The sequence below is a fragment of the Balaenoptera ricei genome, chromosome 19 (assembly GCF_028023285.1).
Source record: "Balaenoptera ricei isolate mBalRic1 chromosome 19, mBalRic1.hap2, whole genome shotgun sequence".
Taxonomy (NCBI): Eukaryota; Metazoa; Chordata; class Mammalia; order Artiodactyla; family Balaenopteridae; genus Balaenoptera; species Balaenoptera ricei.
This window is the reverse complement of record NC_082657.1, coordinates 27,374,218-27,391,907: the sequence shown is the minus strand read 5'-3', so window position 1 is coordinate 27,391,907 and position 17,690 is coordinate 27,374,218. Positions and strand designations below refer to the sequence as shown.

At 35.0% G+C, this 17,690-nt stretch overlaps 1 protein-coding gene across 2 annotated transcripts in view; it reads left to right on the top strand.

Annotated features, from left to right (window-relative positions):
* Positions 1 to 17,690, top strand: part of ITFG1 (integrin alpha FG-GAP repeat containing 1) — a 267,814-nt gene that overhangs the window by 188,449 nt on the left and 61,675 nt on the right. For both annotated transcript variants that reach the window (XM_059906036.1, XM_059906037.1), the window contains exon 13: positions 17,191 to 17,234. In XM_059906036.1, the coding sequence (XP_059762019.1) occupies positions 17,191 to 17,234 (44 nt within the window). The remainder of the gene's footprint in view (positions 1 to 17,190; positions 17,235 to 17,690) is intronic.

The following is a 17,690-nucleotide window of genomic DNA, read 5'->3' as shown; positions in this document are numbered from 1 at the left end:
CAGGCCTCACATTCTGTAGGATAATCCTGTTTCTTCTTTACCCAGCTCAGGATACACATTCTTTGCAGAAACTCCACTACATGGAATTTAGTGGAACCGATGCTGTGCCCTCTCAGTACATCAAATCAGTAAGCACGTGATGTTGACCTGTCCCACCACCCTGGTGATAACCTTGATCATCTGGTCGTCGTGATGACTACTAGGTTTCCCCACCTTAAATTCACTATTTCCCCCTTTGTAATTGATTAGTATTTTGTGGAGGGGTATTCTGATATTACTTTAATATACTTTTCCATATCAAATTTCTACCTGCCAGCCTTAGAGTCCATTGACAGCTCCTGCCTGAATCAACCATCTATTTGATAGGTGTCAAAGAGTGATTCTATTTCCAACACCCCTGCATTTTTTAGTTGGCATTCTACTCTAAGGAATATCTTTCACTTATCTCATTTATCAGTATAGATTTGTGTATTTGTATTTTATTCAATAAATAATATCATTTCTTTTAATGTTAAAATTGTTCCCGGTGAGGGCAGTAGGAGCTCCTTCAGGCTGGCTCCTTTATCTTTTTGACGTGTGCTCTGGCAAAACAAGATATTCCAGGTTCATCTTTTACCGCCTTTGCCCTAAGTCTAGAATCTGATCTCTTTCTTCAAGGAGCCCTGGTTCCTTTGAGTAGAGGATGGTATTTTAAAACCCAGTTCTGGGTGCTCAGTGTGCTCGTTGCTACTGGGCTGTTATTTCTTCTAGGTTTTCTCAATGGACAGAACTAAGAAATACAGGTAATGTATCACACACACACAACACACAAATATACATACCTAAAACTATTTTATATATATTATATAACAATGAATTCATACCATTACTTCTATTTCTAATCCAACACAACATTTCAAGGGTTCCTTCTAATCTTTTCTGTTTGTAGACATCTTCTCTAACTCCCATTTTCCTCAGTATAGTTACCTATTTGTTCACTGTTACCCGTTCCCAACCATGCAAGCCATCTACCATCTCCTCCACCTAAGACTTATGTTCATCGTAGAGATCCTGTACATGTTTTGTTAAGAGTATGCCTAAGTGTTTTATTTTCTTTGATGTGATTATAAATGTTATTATGTTTTTAAGTTTAGTTTCCACAAGTTTGTTTTTAGTGTATTGAAATACAATTGATTTTTGTTTGTTGATCTTGTATACTGCAACCTTGCTCAACTCACTTATTAGCTCCAGGAGGGTTTTTTTAGATTCCGTGGGATTTTCTACATACAAAATCATGTCATTTGCAAAGAGGGACAGTTTTATTTCTTCCTTTCCAATCTGTGCCCTTTTTTTTTCTTTTTCTTATTCTTATTCTAGGTAGAATTTCCATTGCTATTGATATGTTGAATAAGATTGGTGAGAGTGGGCATCCTTGCCTTGTTTCTGATTTTAGGGAGAAAGCATTCCATCTTTCACCATTAAGAATGATATTAGCTTTTTGGAAATGCTCCGTACTGTATTAAGGAAGTTTCCCCTATTTCTAGTTTGCTGAGAGTTTTATCATGAATTGGTGTTGAAAGGTAACTGTTTTTGTGTCACTGTTATTATAGTTGATATCAAGACAGCCATATCTGTTCATTTGTGAATGAAATGACACAGTATTTCGTATAAATGTTTATTACAGTTTTGAAGCGGTCATAAATAGCTGAACACAGAAAAGCGACAGAATAATGAATGAGTGTTGAGAGATTTCTTTTGAGAAATGAAAATGACAGAAAATGTAACTTTCTTTTCTAACCAGCAAATTCACTCTTATTTGAATGAACTAAGAGTAACTCCCCATCTTCATTACTACTGCAGCCACAGAATACTGGTATTATGAGTCTAACCATTTCTGTACTTTTTATCCATATGACTGTCTCCTGTTCTTTATGATTTTGAAGGGGGTATTATTTGGCTATTTCAGAGCTGCTCAAGAGAAAGTAAGCTTCTTTAAAGAATTAAGTAAAGATACAACAAACTACTTGAAAATGAAATGACATGTCTGAGGTTTTTCTTTAATCCAGGCAAGTGGGAAATGGAGTATAGGTGAAATGACTTTGGCCATGTGTTGTTGACAGTTGAAGCTGTGTGAAGTATGAGTGGGATTCCTCATACTCTTCTTTCTAATTTTGTTTATGTTTGAAAAATTACACGTAAAAATTTTAAAAACCCGAAAGTCTCTTGAGAGTCTGTGGCCTGTAACTTCCTAACCTAAGTCAAGGATGGGTATCACTGGGTAGCACTGCCGTCACCTTAACAGTATCCCAAGGAAAGTTTTCTCCAAACATCACCAAGCTCAGACCCAGAGATAGCCAATTTGGTGTAGGAAGTTTTAGTTTTAGAAAGCAAGATAACTTTGCACTTACGGATATTAACATAAATATTAATAACATGCTTTACAGAAAGGTCATGGGAAATGAGATAATTTAGGGCAATCATTTGTGAAAAATAACCTTCTAGTTGTCTTGAGATGCTCTTCCACTCTTTCCTTTGATTGTTACTTGTTTTCCTTAAGCAGACAGTTACTAGTATATTATTACCCTTTCAAAGCCATCTACAATGTCCAGAGTTGATTTTGCTCTAAAGTAACTGTTACTCTAATGCTCAAACTAGCCTATGTTAAATGTCACTGTCTCAGTTAAGGAAATTAGGGTACTTAAGCTTCTGTATGTGGCTAGGGAAAGATAATACTATCCTTCTGCCTGTTCCCTCACTGATTTCCACAACACCACAGATCTACAGAATGCTCTTCACACAGGGGACTGTGTGTTGCAGAATTGGAGGGGGGTTCCCTAGCTCACCTGAATCAGAACTAGCTCCTAGCTCTAATTTTTTTTCTCTTATTCCTGTCAGATACATTAGAGGTTCTGCATTCTCATTCTACTAGTACTTAACACAAATTTCTAACAAACGTATGTGAACCTGTATTTCCTTGGATTTTTAAAATTGTAGCAGTATCTTCACCTTTCACTACCCAAATAAGATGAGACCTTTCAAAAGCTTTTATTCCCCTGCCTTCTTCCAGATTTTGTTGAAATAATGTGGAAGTTTATTTCTGGATGACTGATTTGGTAACAGTTACAACCATGTTATCAATGATTATTTAAACTTAACAAGTTTTACTGGCTTTATTGTCACCATTTACATATATACCACATTTTTACCTTTCTTCACTCGAATTCCTATTTCTTTTGATGGAATGCTTCCTCAAGAGATTTTCAGAAAGTTGTACATAGGCTAATATATTTTCTGAGTACTGGTATGTCTTAAAATATCTTTTATTAAGCATAGGATTTTTTAATTTAAAAAATAATGAATGAAAGGTAGGTAATCAATAAAAGACAAAAGAAGTTTTCCATATAGAGTCTAAAATAATGTCTAAATGACAAGAATGGGTGGGATGGGGGTCTTTATTTCACACGTGATATTTGATTATGATATTTGCTTGGGATTCATGTGTTTTAAACAAAAACTAAAGACATTTTCAGAGACTGAATGTGAACAATCACCCATAATCCAGGCAAGGATTTTTCATTTTAAATGCTACTAAAACCATTATACAGTATTGACCTTTATGGCTTTGATTTTATTCTACTCATCCTTGTCCCAACCTGCACATTGGTTTGGTGTTACAGTATTTATGCACAATTATTGCAGTTTTTTGGTTTTGGCATTTGTGTAAAGTAGCTAATGTAAACTGAATCACAAAGCTAGAAGCCAAGGTTTTATACTTTAAATATCTTTAAGAATACATGGGCTAAAAAAATTGCAGAGGAAGGAAGACTCCCAAACTCATTCTATGAGGCCACCGTCACCCTGATACCAAAACCAAACAAAGATACCACTAAAAAAGATAATTACATGGGCTTCCCTGGTGGCGCAGTGGTTGAGAGTCCGCCTGCCAATGCGGGGGACACGGGTTCAAGCCGTGGTCTGGGAGGATCCCACATGCCGCGGAGCGGCTGGGCCCGTGAGCCATAATTACTGAGCCTGCGCGTCTGGAGCCTGTGCTCCACAACAAGAGAGGCCGCGATAGTAGGAGGCCCGCGCACCGCGATGAAGGGTGGCCCCCGCTTGCCACAACTAGAGAAAGCCCTCGCGCAGAAACGAAGACCCAACACAGCCATAACTAAATAAATAAAAATTTTAAAAAATTAAAAAGATATCTTAAAAAAAAAAAAAAGATAATTACAGGCCAATATCACTGATGAACATAGACGCAAAAATCCTCAGCAAAATACTAGCAATTCGAATCCAACAATACATTAAAAGGATCATACACCATGATCAAGTGGGATTTATCCCAAGGATGCAAGGATTTTTCAGTATCTGCATATCAATCATTGTGATACACCACATCAACAAATGGAAGAATAAAAATCATATGATCATCTCAATAGATGCAGAAAAGCTTTTGACAAAATTAAACACCCATTTATGATTAAAAACTCTCCAGAAAGTGGGCATAGAGGGAACCTACCTCAACATAATAAAGGCCATAAATGACAAACCCACAGCTAGCATCATACTTAATGGTGAAAAGCTGAAAGCATTTCCTCTAAGATCAGGAACAAGACAGGGATGCCCACTCTCACCACTTTTATTCAACATAGTTTTGGAAGTTCTAGCTACGGCAATCAGAGAAGAAAAAGAAATAAAAGGAATCCAGTTGGAAAAGAAGAAGTTAAACTGTCACTGTTTGCAGATGGCATGATTATATACATAGAAAATCCTAAAGACGCTACCAGAAAACTACTAGAGCTCATCAGTGAATTTGGTAAAGTTGCAGGCTACAAGATTAATAAACAGAAATCTGTTGCATATCTATACACTAACAATGAAAGATCAGAAAGAGAAATTCAAGAAAAAATCCCATTTACCATTGCATCAAAAAGAATAAAATACCTAGGAATAAACCTACATAAGGGGACAAAAAACCTGTACTCCAAAAACTATAAGATGCTGATGCAAGAAATCGAAAAAGACACAAACAGATGGAAAGATATACCATGTTCTTGGTTTGGAAGAATCAGTATTGTGAAAATGACTATACTACCCAAGGCAATCTACAGATTAAGTGCAATTCGTATCAAATTACCAATGGCATTTTTCACAGAACTAGAACAGTAATCTTAAAATATGTATGGAGACACAAGAGACCCCGAATAGCCAAAGCAATCTTGAGAAAGAAAAATGGAGCTGGTGGAATCAGGCTCCCTGGCTTCAAACTATACTACAGAGCTGTAGTCATCAGAACAGTATGGTACTGGCACAAAAATAGAACTATGGATCAATGGAACAGGATAGAAAGCCGAGAAATAAACCCATGCACCTATGGTCAATTAATCTATGACAGAGGAGGCAAGACTATACAATGGTGAAAAAACAGTCTCTTCAACAAATGGTGCTGGGAAAACTGGACAGCTACATGTAAAAAACTGAAATTAGATCATTCTTTAACACCATACACAAAAATAAACTCAAAATGGATTAAAGACCTAAATGTAAAACTCCTAGAGGAAAACATAGGCAGAACACTCTCTGACATAAATCGCAGCAATATCTCTTCCAATCCATCTCCCAGAGTAATGGAAATAAAAACAAAAATAAACAAATGGGACCTAATTAAGCTCAAAAGCTTTTGCACAGCAAAGGAAACCATAAACAAAATGAAAAGGAACCCACAGATTGGGAGAAAATATTTGCAAATGATGTGACCTACAAGGGATTAGTCTCCAAAATTTACAAACAGCTCATGTGGCTTAATATCATCAAAACAAACAGCCCAATCAAAAAATGGGCAGAAGATATAAATAGACATTTTTCCAAGGAAGACATATGGATGGCCAAGAGGCACATGAAAAGATGTTTAACATCGCTAATGATTAGAGAAATGCAAATCAAAACTACAATGAGATATTACCTCATAGTCAAAATGGCTATCATCAAAAAATCCACAAACAATCAATGCTGGAGAGGGTGTGGAGAAAAGGGAACCCTCCTACACTGTTGGTGGGAATGTAAATTGATACAGCCACTATGGAGAACAGTATGGAGGTTCCTTAAAAAACTAAAAATAGAACTACCATATGACCCTGCAATCCTACTCCTGGGCATATATCCAGAGAAAAACATGGTCCAAAAGGATACATGCACCCCAATGTTCATTGCAGCACTGTTTACAATAGCCAAGACATGGAAGCAACCTAAATGTCCATTGACAGAGGAGTGGATAAAGAAGATATAGTACAAATATACAATGGAATATTACTCAGCCATAAAAAATGAAATAATGCCATTTGCAGCAACATGGTTAGACCTAGAGATTGTCATACTGAGTGAAGTAAGTCAGACAGAGAAAGGGAAATATCGTACGACATCACTTATATGCGGAATCTAAAAAGAAATGCTACAAATGAATGTATTTACAAAACAGAAGCGGACTCACAGGCCTAGAGAATGAACTTTTGGTTACCGGGGCTGGGGGGGTGGGGAAGGGTGGAGGGAAGGGATAGTTAGGGAGTTTGGGTTTGACATGCACACACTGCTATATTTAAAAAGGATAATTGACAAGGACCTACAGTATAGCACAGGGAACTCTCCTCGATGTTATGTGGCAGCCTGGAGGGGAGTTGGGGGGAGAATGGATACATGTATATGTATGCCTGAGTCGCTTTGCTGTGCACCTGACACTATCACAACATTGTTAATCAGCTGTACTCCAAAATAAAATAAAAAGTTAAAAAAATATAAAATAAAATTTGCTCATTAAAAATAACAAATTTATCCCATCCATTCTTTCTTGTGGATTTTTACCTGGACATGATAAGCATCAGATAAGATTAAAAATTATGAGGAATGACTGCTTATGCGGGGGTGGCATTATCTCTTGTGTTGATGAAAATGTTCTAAAATTGGTTCTGGTGTTGATTGCACAAGTCTGTGAATATACTAAAAACCATTGAATTGTGTACTTTAAATGGGAGAATTGTGTGATATATTATCTCAATAAAGTGGTTTAAAAAAAAGATTAAAAATTAAAGCTAATATTTTAAAAATTAATATATTATTATAGCATAAATTTTTAAACCACTGATTTATTTTTTAGTGTGGTTTCATGGATTTGTATTACGTACACAGGTTGTGTGTGTGTTTGTATATATGCATGCACATATGTGTGAAATTCACTACAGGACACATAAGACAGGAGTGCAGTGTGATACACTAAAATAGAGCCGGATTAGAATTTGGATAGCATGGTCACTAATATTACATTTACCTCTCTGGCCCAGAAATCCTTATCACTAAAATGAATGATTCGTACCAGTTGATTACAAGATTCCTCTCAGCTCTAGACACTTAAAATAAGACTATAATACATTCATGTACTGCAAAGGGGGATAAAAAAAACCAATGACAATGTATCAATTAAAAAAATGTTATTTAGAGCATATTAATAAAGCAAATACTTATATAAAAAAAAGAATACATGGGCTATAATGTACAGTGTTTTTTTCACGTGAAATGTTAAGATCCTAAGCATTGTCATTTTAAAGAAAACTTATGAATTGCACATCCCATTAGTCATGTTTTAAACTAATTAATTTAATAACCAATAGTTCACGTAGCTTATTAAGTATTTTAATTGCAGTTTTTCATTTAACTCTGTGAATAGGCTGTCTTCTTAAATTTCGTTAATCTTTTTTAAACAACTTTGGTTTTTAAAGTCTAGGGGTATTAGATATTACTTTTTAGAGCAGTTTATTTAAAAAGACGTTGTAAAATGCTGTAAGTCTATATAGACCTTTATAATACGGTTACAGATACTAATTACAAAAGTTTATGAAATGGTTAAAATCCTTAAACCTCTGAAAATTGGTCTGTGGATCCGTCGAGATCACCTAGTTAGTAGGAAAACATTTATTGACACTTGAAATGAGAAACAGAGAGATACTTAAAAACCAAACAATGAAAAACAGTTCTTGCCCTCAAGAAGCTCACAATGGCGGAAAACACAAATAGTAGTAGGCTGAAAATGTACACCGGTATCTGTCCTGTTAAATTTCCCTTTCCCATAACGGGCTGTTTATGTGTTTTAGCCCTTCCCAGTTTTTGTTATAGTTGCTTAAGAAAAATGTTTTACTGCACTTAGAGCCATATGCTTTTAAGCAAAAAATATAACTGTTCCACTTCTAGGAAGTAAGCTTTTGCTGTAATAATAAATTCTGCCTTGGAGCACTTAGGGGTTTTTTTTTCCTAACTAAAGCACAAAGGTTGGAATTTTTTTTTCGATGTCACTGGGGAAATTACATTCTTGCACTGATTTACTAGACTACTGGTACTTTTTACTTGTTCATAAGCTTGACATTATGGAGTCTTAAAATAGTAATTTCAGGGTGACATTTGTAAAAGCATATTTCTTTTTTGATTATGCAAGAGAATTTTAAGACATTATTCCTTTTTTATTTGTAAATTTTTGATTTGGTATTTTGTTTGTTTTCTCATTACAAAAATAATGCAGCCTATTGTAAAACATTTGGAAAGTCTGGAAAAGTATTTTTTAAAAGCTGTGCTCTTTGCCACAGACCTTCAATTTGTAAAAAGACACAGTATCTGAGAAGGATAATTATGCAAAGCGCAATAAAACAAGGTATATATACCTGTATAATACATATGACATATATGTATGATATGTACATATGTATAATACATTTAAATCTTATCGTTTCGATCCTATTATACACTGTAATGTGAAACTTGAAATTTAATAGAGGAAGTCTGGTAAAAACCAAAATAGATGCAGGAACCCAATTTTTAGCTTGCTGTATACAGAATGAAAGAGACAATTAATGTAATTTTGAGTAAATACTCTCAACTATGCTAAATAAAATACAGACATTCAATCTTGTAAGAAAATAAAATAATCCAGTGGTTCATTGATTTCCCATCTTCTACAAATGTAGTATAATGTGTTTTTTAAATGAGTTACTGTCTAGTGACCGCATGGTCTTTCAAAAGAGTGCCATTCCCTTTGTGACCTTCAGTAATGTACTGGCCCAAGCTTCAGTTTCTTTCTTTTTTTTTTTTTTAATATTTATTTATTTATCTGGTTGGTTGGTTGGTTGCACTGGGTCTTAGTTGTGGTAGGCGGGCTCCTTAGTTGTGGCAGGCGGGCTCCTTAGTTGCAGCTCGCCAGCTTCTTAGTTGCGGCATGCATGTGGGATCTAGTTCCCTGACCAGGGATCATACCTGGGCCCCCTGCATTGGGAGCGTGGAGTCTCATCCACTGCTCCACCAGGGAAGTCCCCCAAGCTTCAGTTTCTGCTTCTGAAAAAAAAGGGTGGTGGGGAGGAGGGTAATTAGACTTACCTCGCAGCCTTGCTGTGAGGATTAAGGAAGAGCATATATGAAAGCAAATTCATGTTCAGAGTTTGGCACTTATCAAAACATCAGTGTTTTCTAAAAAGAATACTTGATAACCTTTCTGGAGGATAGTTTCACTATACATGCCAGTAACCTTTCTGGAGGATAGTTTCACTATACATGCCAACAGCTTTAAGATTAAACCCAGAAATAATTATATTCTGTGAATTTATCCCAAGGAAATTATCAGAGATGTGCCAAAGATTTGTGTATAATGCACCATGTCTATAAAGGTGATCTTCCTAGTGATGTTTTTAAGAGGAAATAAGTTTGGATTATAGGGTGGGGGAGAACCTAAATATCCTAATGAGGAGAATGGTGTGTGTACATATATGTATATATCCATCCACACATACAATGGAATACCATAAAATTATGTGGTAGAAGTACATTTACTGACATGGGGAAAGTTTGGGTTACATAACCAAAAAGAAGATTACAAAATTGTATTTAGCATGATTTCATTTATGTAAAAACAAATTTTTAAGTATTTATATGTTAGTCTACTCAGACTGCCCTGACAAAGTACCACAGGCTGGGCAGCTTAAACAACAGAAATTTATTTCTCACAATTCTGGAAGCTGGGAATTCCAAGATCAAGGTGCCAACAAGGCAGGTTTCATTCTGAGGCCTCTTCTCGTGGCTTGTAGGCCCCCACCATCTTGCTGTGTGCTCACATGACCTCTTCTTTGTGCCTGTTGGGGAGAGAGCAAGAGAGCAAGCCTTCTCATGCCTCTTCTTCTAAGGATACTAATACTGCCAGGTCAGGACTCCACCCTTATGACCTCATTTAACCTTAATTTCTTCCTTAGAGGCCCCCATCTCCAAATACAATCACACTGCGGATTAGAACTTCAACGTATGAACTTTGGCAGGCGGGAGGGGGGCGGAGGGCGGGGGATTTGCAAACATTTAATCCATGACAGTGTAATACCTTACAACTAGTTGGTAACAGTATCTGGATGGTTGGGTTAAAGTGATTTTTTTTTCTTCTTTTTATTCCTTTATATTTTTAAGTTTTTTCTATAATAACATATACTCAGAATATTCACAAATAGATATAGTAAGTGATTGGTAGATTAGTGGTTGCTTTGGGCCGGGGTTGGGAATTGGGCATGATAGCTAAAGGGCACAGAGTTTTTTTATTGTGGTGATGGAAATTGATTGTGTTGATTGTTGCACAATTCTGGGAATTTACTAAAAACCATTGAAAAGGACACTTTAAATGGGTGAATGCTATGGTGTGTGAATTACATCTCACTAGAGTTGCTAAAAAATGTGTGTGTGAAGGGAGTTTGGGAAATACTGTAGATCTGTTTATTAGCACATATAGTCACTACATCCAGTATATTCTCCCACATTGCACATTATTGTCTTCACTTTTGACTACTACTTAGTTTTTCTCAGTGAAGATCTATCCATTTATGTAGCAAGCATTGCTATCAACAGGAATCTGTATACTTGGAAGTGGAAGGTGTATGCATGTAAAACAGCTAAAGGACAGTGAAAAGAACTGTATACTAGAATGTTGAATGGAATTTTATGTGCTATAAGATTATTAAGATCAAAGAAGCCTTCTGTGAAGATGATAGGTGAGAACCTAGATCCTTAAAAGATGGTTAAGATTTGGACAAACCAAAATGAATAGTGGTATAACATTCCAGGAGGGGGAGTCCGTGATCATAGTAATAAAGAATGACCAGATAGTAAGAAGTAGAAACTACCTCATCTTCTGGTACTGTTTTGAAGATTAATAAGAGAGAATATTGATAGTATCCATTGATAAATGGGCATCTATGGCAAAGAAAAGATTTTGTCAGTGACCCAATAACTGAAGATACTTACTGAATTAGTCAGGATTCTCCAGAGAAGCAGCACCAATAGAATATAGAGAAAAAGAAAGAGAGAGAGATTTATTACAAGGAATTAATTCATGCAGTTACAGAGGCTGGCAAGTCCAAAATCTGCAGAGCCAATGTCCAAGTTTGAGTCGAAAGGCCAGCAGGCAGTTGTAGAACCAGGAAGAACTGATGTCCAGTTCATCAGGCAGGAAAAGCTGATGTTCTAGTTTGAAGGCCATCAGACAGGAGAATTCTTACTCAAGAGAGGGTCTGGCTTTTGTTCTTTTCAGGCCTTCTACTGGTTAGATGAGGCCCACACACATTATGAAGAGCAATCTGTTTTACTCAGTTTACTGATTAAATGTTAATCTTATCCAAAATCACCCTCACAGAAACACCTAGAATAATATTTAACCAAATATTTGGGCACCTCATGACCCAGTCAAGTTGACACATAAAATTTACCATCACACTTACTGTTTACTTTCTTCATCAAAGAGAGTCTATGATCAAATGTATAGTTTAAGAAGATGGATTTTGCAGCAATGTTCAGAAGAAAAAAATAGACGTTCATCAAAAGAAATAGATGTTCTGACCTGAGAGGTCAGGCTGAGGGTAACCACTGGAACACACCAGTCATCCAGGTGTGAGCTGATAAGACAGTAGAAAGAAAGTTGTAGCAATGGGTGTACAGAGGAAATAAGGTTAAAGCATATAGCTTGGTGAGATTTTACATAGGTATACTCCCTTGTAGCCGCACTCCAATCAAGATAAAATATTTCCAGTACCCCAGAAGGGTCCTTCATATTCCCCTGCAAAAGTATAACCACTGTTCTGATCTCTGTCACCATAGATTAGTTTTTCCTTTTCTAACTGTCATATAAATGTAATCAGATGGTATGTACTCTTTGTGTCTGACTTCTTTTGTTCAGTAGTATGTCTATGAAATTCATCTAACGCATACATTTGTAAATAGAATCTTACTGAACATATTTCCTTTGTCTTAGTTTTTTACCTTAGCAACAGAGTATAAACACCCTTTCATGTCAGCACTTAACAGGTCTCTCGCATTGTTTAATAATAGCTCCATGTCATTCCATAGTACTGTAGATGTTCCATAATTTATTTAGCATTTTCTCTCTTAGTGGACACATAGTTTCCAATATTTCATAGACATGAAATTGATGAGTTGAGGGGCTATGTTTTTAGTGTTAATAGATAATGCCAAATTACCTTTCCCAACAGTCATAGACATTTATAGCCCACCAGCATGACACTGTGCAGTTTACCACATATTCATCTGAGAGCTCTAAATTTTTATTTCTCTAACAAATTTGTTTTTAAAATAAGTAATACATGCAAATGATGAAAAAATACAGAAGAGTCTAATAGTGAAAAGTAAGTCCCTTTTTTACCCATGTTTCCCAGTGGTCCAATTCTTTTCCCCAAAAGCAACCTCGTCTTTGTGTCTGTCCAAGATATTTTATACACATACAAGCACATATGTTTATATGCTTTTATTTTACATAAGTGGTAGTTCTAGACTTTATTTTCTCCACTTAACAATATATCTTGGAGATTATACCATAACAATATAATCTAGAGCTACCTCATTTTAACTACTGAATAGTATCATGTAGTATGGATACCGCATAATTTAATGAGTTTCTTATTGACAGATACCAGCTTATTTTCAGTCTCTTGTTATTATTAATTAACGCCACAGTGAATATCCTATAGAATAAATTCCTAAAAATGGAATTACTAAAAAGTAATATATGTACACTTTATAAATACGCTCTATTGAAATATACTTACAGAAAAGTGTACATAAGTACACAGGTGTATAAATTTTGACAAAGTAAATGCACACACATAAGTACACCCAGATCAAGAAAAACATGATTCCAGCAACCAGAAGCTTCCTCATGCCCACCCTTTTCATTACTAACCCAGTTCACCTACAGGTAGCCACTAATTTAATTTCCAACACCTTAGATTAATTCTGCCTGGTTTTGAACTTTTTAACAGGTGTCCCTTCATAGAAATCATATCAGTTTATACTTCCACTTACAGTATAGGAGAATGCACATTTCGTAACACCTTCACCAACCCAATGGATTATTAAACTTTTTAAGTTTTGCCAGTTGTAAAGTGAAAGTATTGTCTTATTTTGCATTTTTCTTATACTGAGTAAAGTTCAGCATCTTTCCATATGTTCAAGAGCCATTTGTATTTTTATTTCTATGAATGGTCCTTGTCCTTTTTCATTTACTTATTGATTTATAAACATACCATAGTATATATTAGGGAAATTAATCCTTTGCGATATATGTTGTAAATATTCTTCGTAGTTTGTCGTTTATCTTTGATTCTATTTTTCCTACAGACATTTTTATTGGTCTTTCATATTTTGCCTTTCTGTTAGGTATAAAATTGATTTTTTTCCTGCCTAGTGAGGTTGAGTGTCTTTCTTCCTGGTTTTTTGCTTATTTATACTTTCTCTTCTGGGTATTGATATCCTTTGTTTTTATTGGATTATCATCTTCTAACCCATATCTGGAAGCTCTTTGTATATTGGCAATATCTCTTTGTAATGTATTTTTTTTAAAGTTCACAGCCCTTTGTCATTAGTTTTTTTTTAATTTTATGGTATTTTTAAAAATTTTATAACAGCTTTGTTGAGATATAATTTACATACCATACCATTTGCCTGTTTCAAGTATACAATTCAATGGCTTTTAGTATATTTACAGAATTGTACCAGCATGACCACAATCGGTTGTAGAACGTTTTCATCACCACAGAAGAAACCCTGTACCCTTTTTTATTTTTTATTTTTTTAACTTTTTATTTTATATTGGAGTATAGTTGATTAATAATATTGTGATAGTTTCAGGTGTACAGCAAAGTGATTCAGTTATACATGTATCTATTCTTTTTCAAATTCTTTTCCCATTTAGTTTGTTACATAATATTAAGCAGAGTTCCCTGTGTTACACAGTAGGTTCTTGTTGGCTATCCATTTTAAATATAGCAGTGTGTACATATCAATCCCACACTCCCTAACTATCCCTTCCCCTCACCCTCCCCACCCCCCCCCGTAACCATAAGTTCTTCTCTAAGTCTGTGAGTCTGTTTCTGTTTTGTAAATAAGTTCGTTTGTATTTCCTTTTAGATTCCTCATGTAAGCGATATCATATGATATTTCTTTCTCTGACTTGATTCACTCAGTATGACAAAAGTAAAAATAGAGCTACCAATCATCCTGAAACCCTGTACCCTTTAGCCAGCACCCTCAATCCCCATCCCCAGGCAGCTACTACTTTCTGTATCCATAGATTTGTCTATCCTGAATATTTCATATAAATGGGATCATATAATATGTGGTCTTTTGTGACTGACTTCTTCCACTTAGCATAATGTTTTCAAGATCCATCTATATTGTAGCATCAGTACTTTATTTCTTTTAATTGTCAAATATCCCACTATATGAATATACCTGCCACATTTTGTTTATCCATCAGTTGATGGACATTTGGATGGTTTCTACTTTTTGGCTATCATGAATGATACTGTTGTGAACATCATGTACAAGTTTTTGTGTGGACATATATTTTAATTCCTCTTGATGTATACCTAAGAATGGAATTGCTGGGTTAAATAGGAACTCTTTGTTTATCTTTTTAAGGAATTGCCAGACTTTTCCAAAGCAGCTGGACCATTTTACATTCCCACCAGAAATGTATGAGGGTCCAGTTTCTCCACATCTTCACCCAAATTTGTTTTTATCTGACTTTTTGATTATACCCATCCTAATGGGTGTGAAATGGTATCTCATTGTGGGTTTGTTTTGTTTTTTTACAATCTTAACCATTTTTATGTGTGTGGTAAAAAAAACATGTAACATAAAATTTACTATCTTAACCATTTTTAAGTGTACAGTTCAGTAGTGTTAAGTATATTCACATTGTTGTGAAACAGATCCCCAGAACTTTTTCATCTTGCAAATCTGAAACTCTGTACCCATTTAACAACAGCCCCTTTTCCCTTCCCGTCAACCCCTGGTAACCACCATTCTACTTTGTTTCTCTGAATTTGACAAGTTTAGATACCTCATGTAGGTGATATCATAGAGTATTTGTCTTTTTATTACTGGCTTGCTTAGCATAATGTCCTCAAAGTTCATCCATGTTGTAACATGTGACAGGATTTCTTCCCTTTTTAAAGTTGAATAATATTCCATTGTGAGTGTGTACCACATTTTGTTTATTCGTTCATCTGCCAATGGACATTGATTTGGGTTGCTTCCACCTCTTGGATATTGTGAATTGTGTACATTTCATTGTGGTTTTGGTTTGCATTTCCATGATCACTAACGATGCTGAGCATCTTTTCATGAGCTTTTTGTATGTCTTCATCATCTTTGGAGAAATGCCTGTTCAGGTCCTTTGCCCATTTTTTAATTGGGTTGTCTTTTTATCATTGTAGTGTAAGAGTTCTTTATATTAGTAGTGTCTTTGCCAAATGTAATTTTCATGTTATGAATCAATGTCTAACTTTATTTTCCTCCAAGTAGCCAATTATCCAGTACCATTTATTGAATAATCCATCTTTTCCCTCCTTTAACAAGTATTTATTGAGCAAATACATTTGGCTAGGCCCTGCAAAAATGATTAAAACAATGCAGAGCTTACATACTGGTACAAAGACAGACTTTTGAATAAATAATATACTGTTTAGCAAGATAATGTTTTAATGAAGGTTTAGGAAAATCATTTGGGGACAAGTGAAAAAGAAGTACCAATGTCTGCCCAGAGTTGAGGGAAGAGGAACAAAAAGGAGAGGGAGAAGTAAGGTCATGGAGTGTTTGGGAATAAAAGAGTGATAACTAGGCACTATGCTGGGGTAAGGAACTTAAACATTGAAAACTGATTTGCAAGTATAAAACATTTATTTCACTGTTTCCTCAGGTCGAATTTAATATAAACATACTATAGTAAATAAACAGGTATCTTCTTCTGTGATGAAATATGTCATATTCATTTCTTGATGCCTTTGCAGTTTATATACCCTGCCTAAGTATAATATTTATATTAGAATGATTATCATTTCACATTTGTAAAATATAAATAAACATAAGGAACCATTTTCCTATGGATATATTTGAACTAACCAATAATCACAATTATTATTGGTACAGTTCATGCTAATTGAGCAGTATTATCAGCTGTCTTCCTTTAATTTATAACATATAGCATATTTAATAAAACATAAAGTCTGCCTTCTTACAAAGGAATTACTTCACATGAGGTGGTAGTAGTGTAGTTATGTTTCAAAATTCATGTTAGTTATAGAAAGAATGTTCAGATATCCTAACCTTTTCTTTTTTGGTAATTATAGAATAAATATGTCATTAATTATTTTTGTATATTTGTTATAGACCCATCAATTATTTTACAGTTATGTTCTCCATAAAAGTTATCAAGGGAGCCCAAACTCTTTTACCCAGAAAATTTGACTAGATAAATTGAAATAGTCTAGTTTGATATGAAGTGTTAAATGTTCTATTTGTTTTTTTCAGTATAAATTATAATTGGTTTGCATTTGGCACTTCTCTGTCAGATTCTAAGTCATCCTTGGAATGTAGCTAACCAATTGGAAAATAGGACCAACAGTAGGTATGATATTATAACCGTAATTAATTATATCACCTGTATATTTCACAAAATGGCAGCAGCTTGACTGCTTAATAAAGGCTTTTGAAATATTGGCATAAAATGAACAAAAGAAATTTAATTTACTCAGATCTAAAGAAATTGAATTGGTTTTTGCTTGACCATGAATCAATAGTGCATATTAATATTATAACAGTAATAATAGGCTTTTTTTAATTTTTCCACAGTTCTTAGTGGTCTCTGTCCTAATGAATGTCCTCGTAAGATAACAGTAAGTAACCTTAACTCTCAGTTGTAAATATTTCTGTGAAAGTTCTCTGCATGATAGACACACACAAAATAGTTGTTATAGGTTAAATCAAATTGATGTTACTTTTAGAAGTGATTAAAGTATCCTTCAGTGCTCAAGTAAAGTTTACTGGGAATAAAGTACCTTTCCTAAAAACTGTCTCACCTCAAGGTTCACTTCCTTAATGAAGTCTTTTCTGATACTCTTGGAAAAATGAACACACCTCCCACTATTTCTGGGCATACTGCTGCCATTTTGACATATATAATACTTTTTAAAATTATTTATTTATTATTTATTTATTTATTATTTGGCTGCATCAGGTCTTAGTTGCAGCACACGGGATCTTTCTAGAGCGTGCAGGCATAGTTGCCCCGCGGCATGTGGTATCTTAGTTCCCCAGCCAGGGGTCGAACCCACATCCCCTGCATTGGAAGG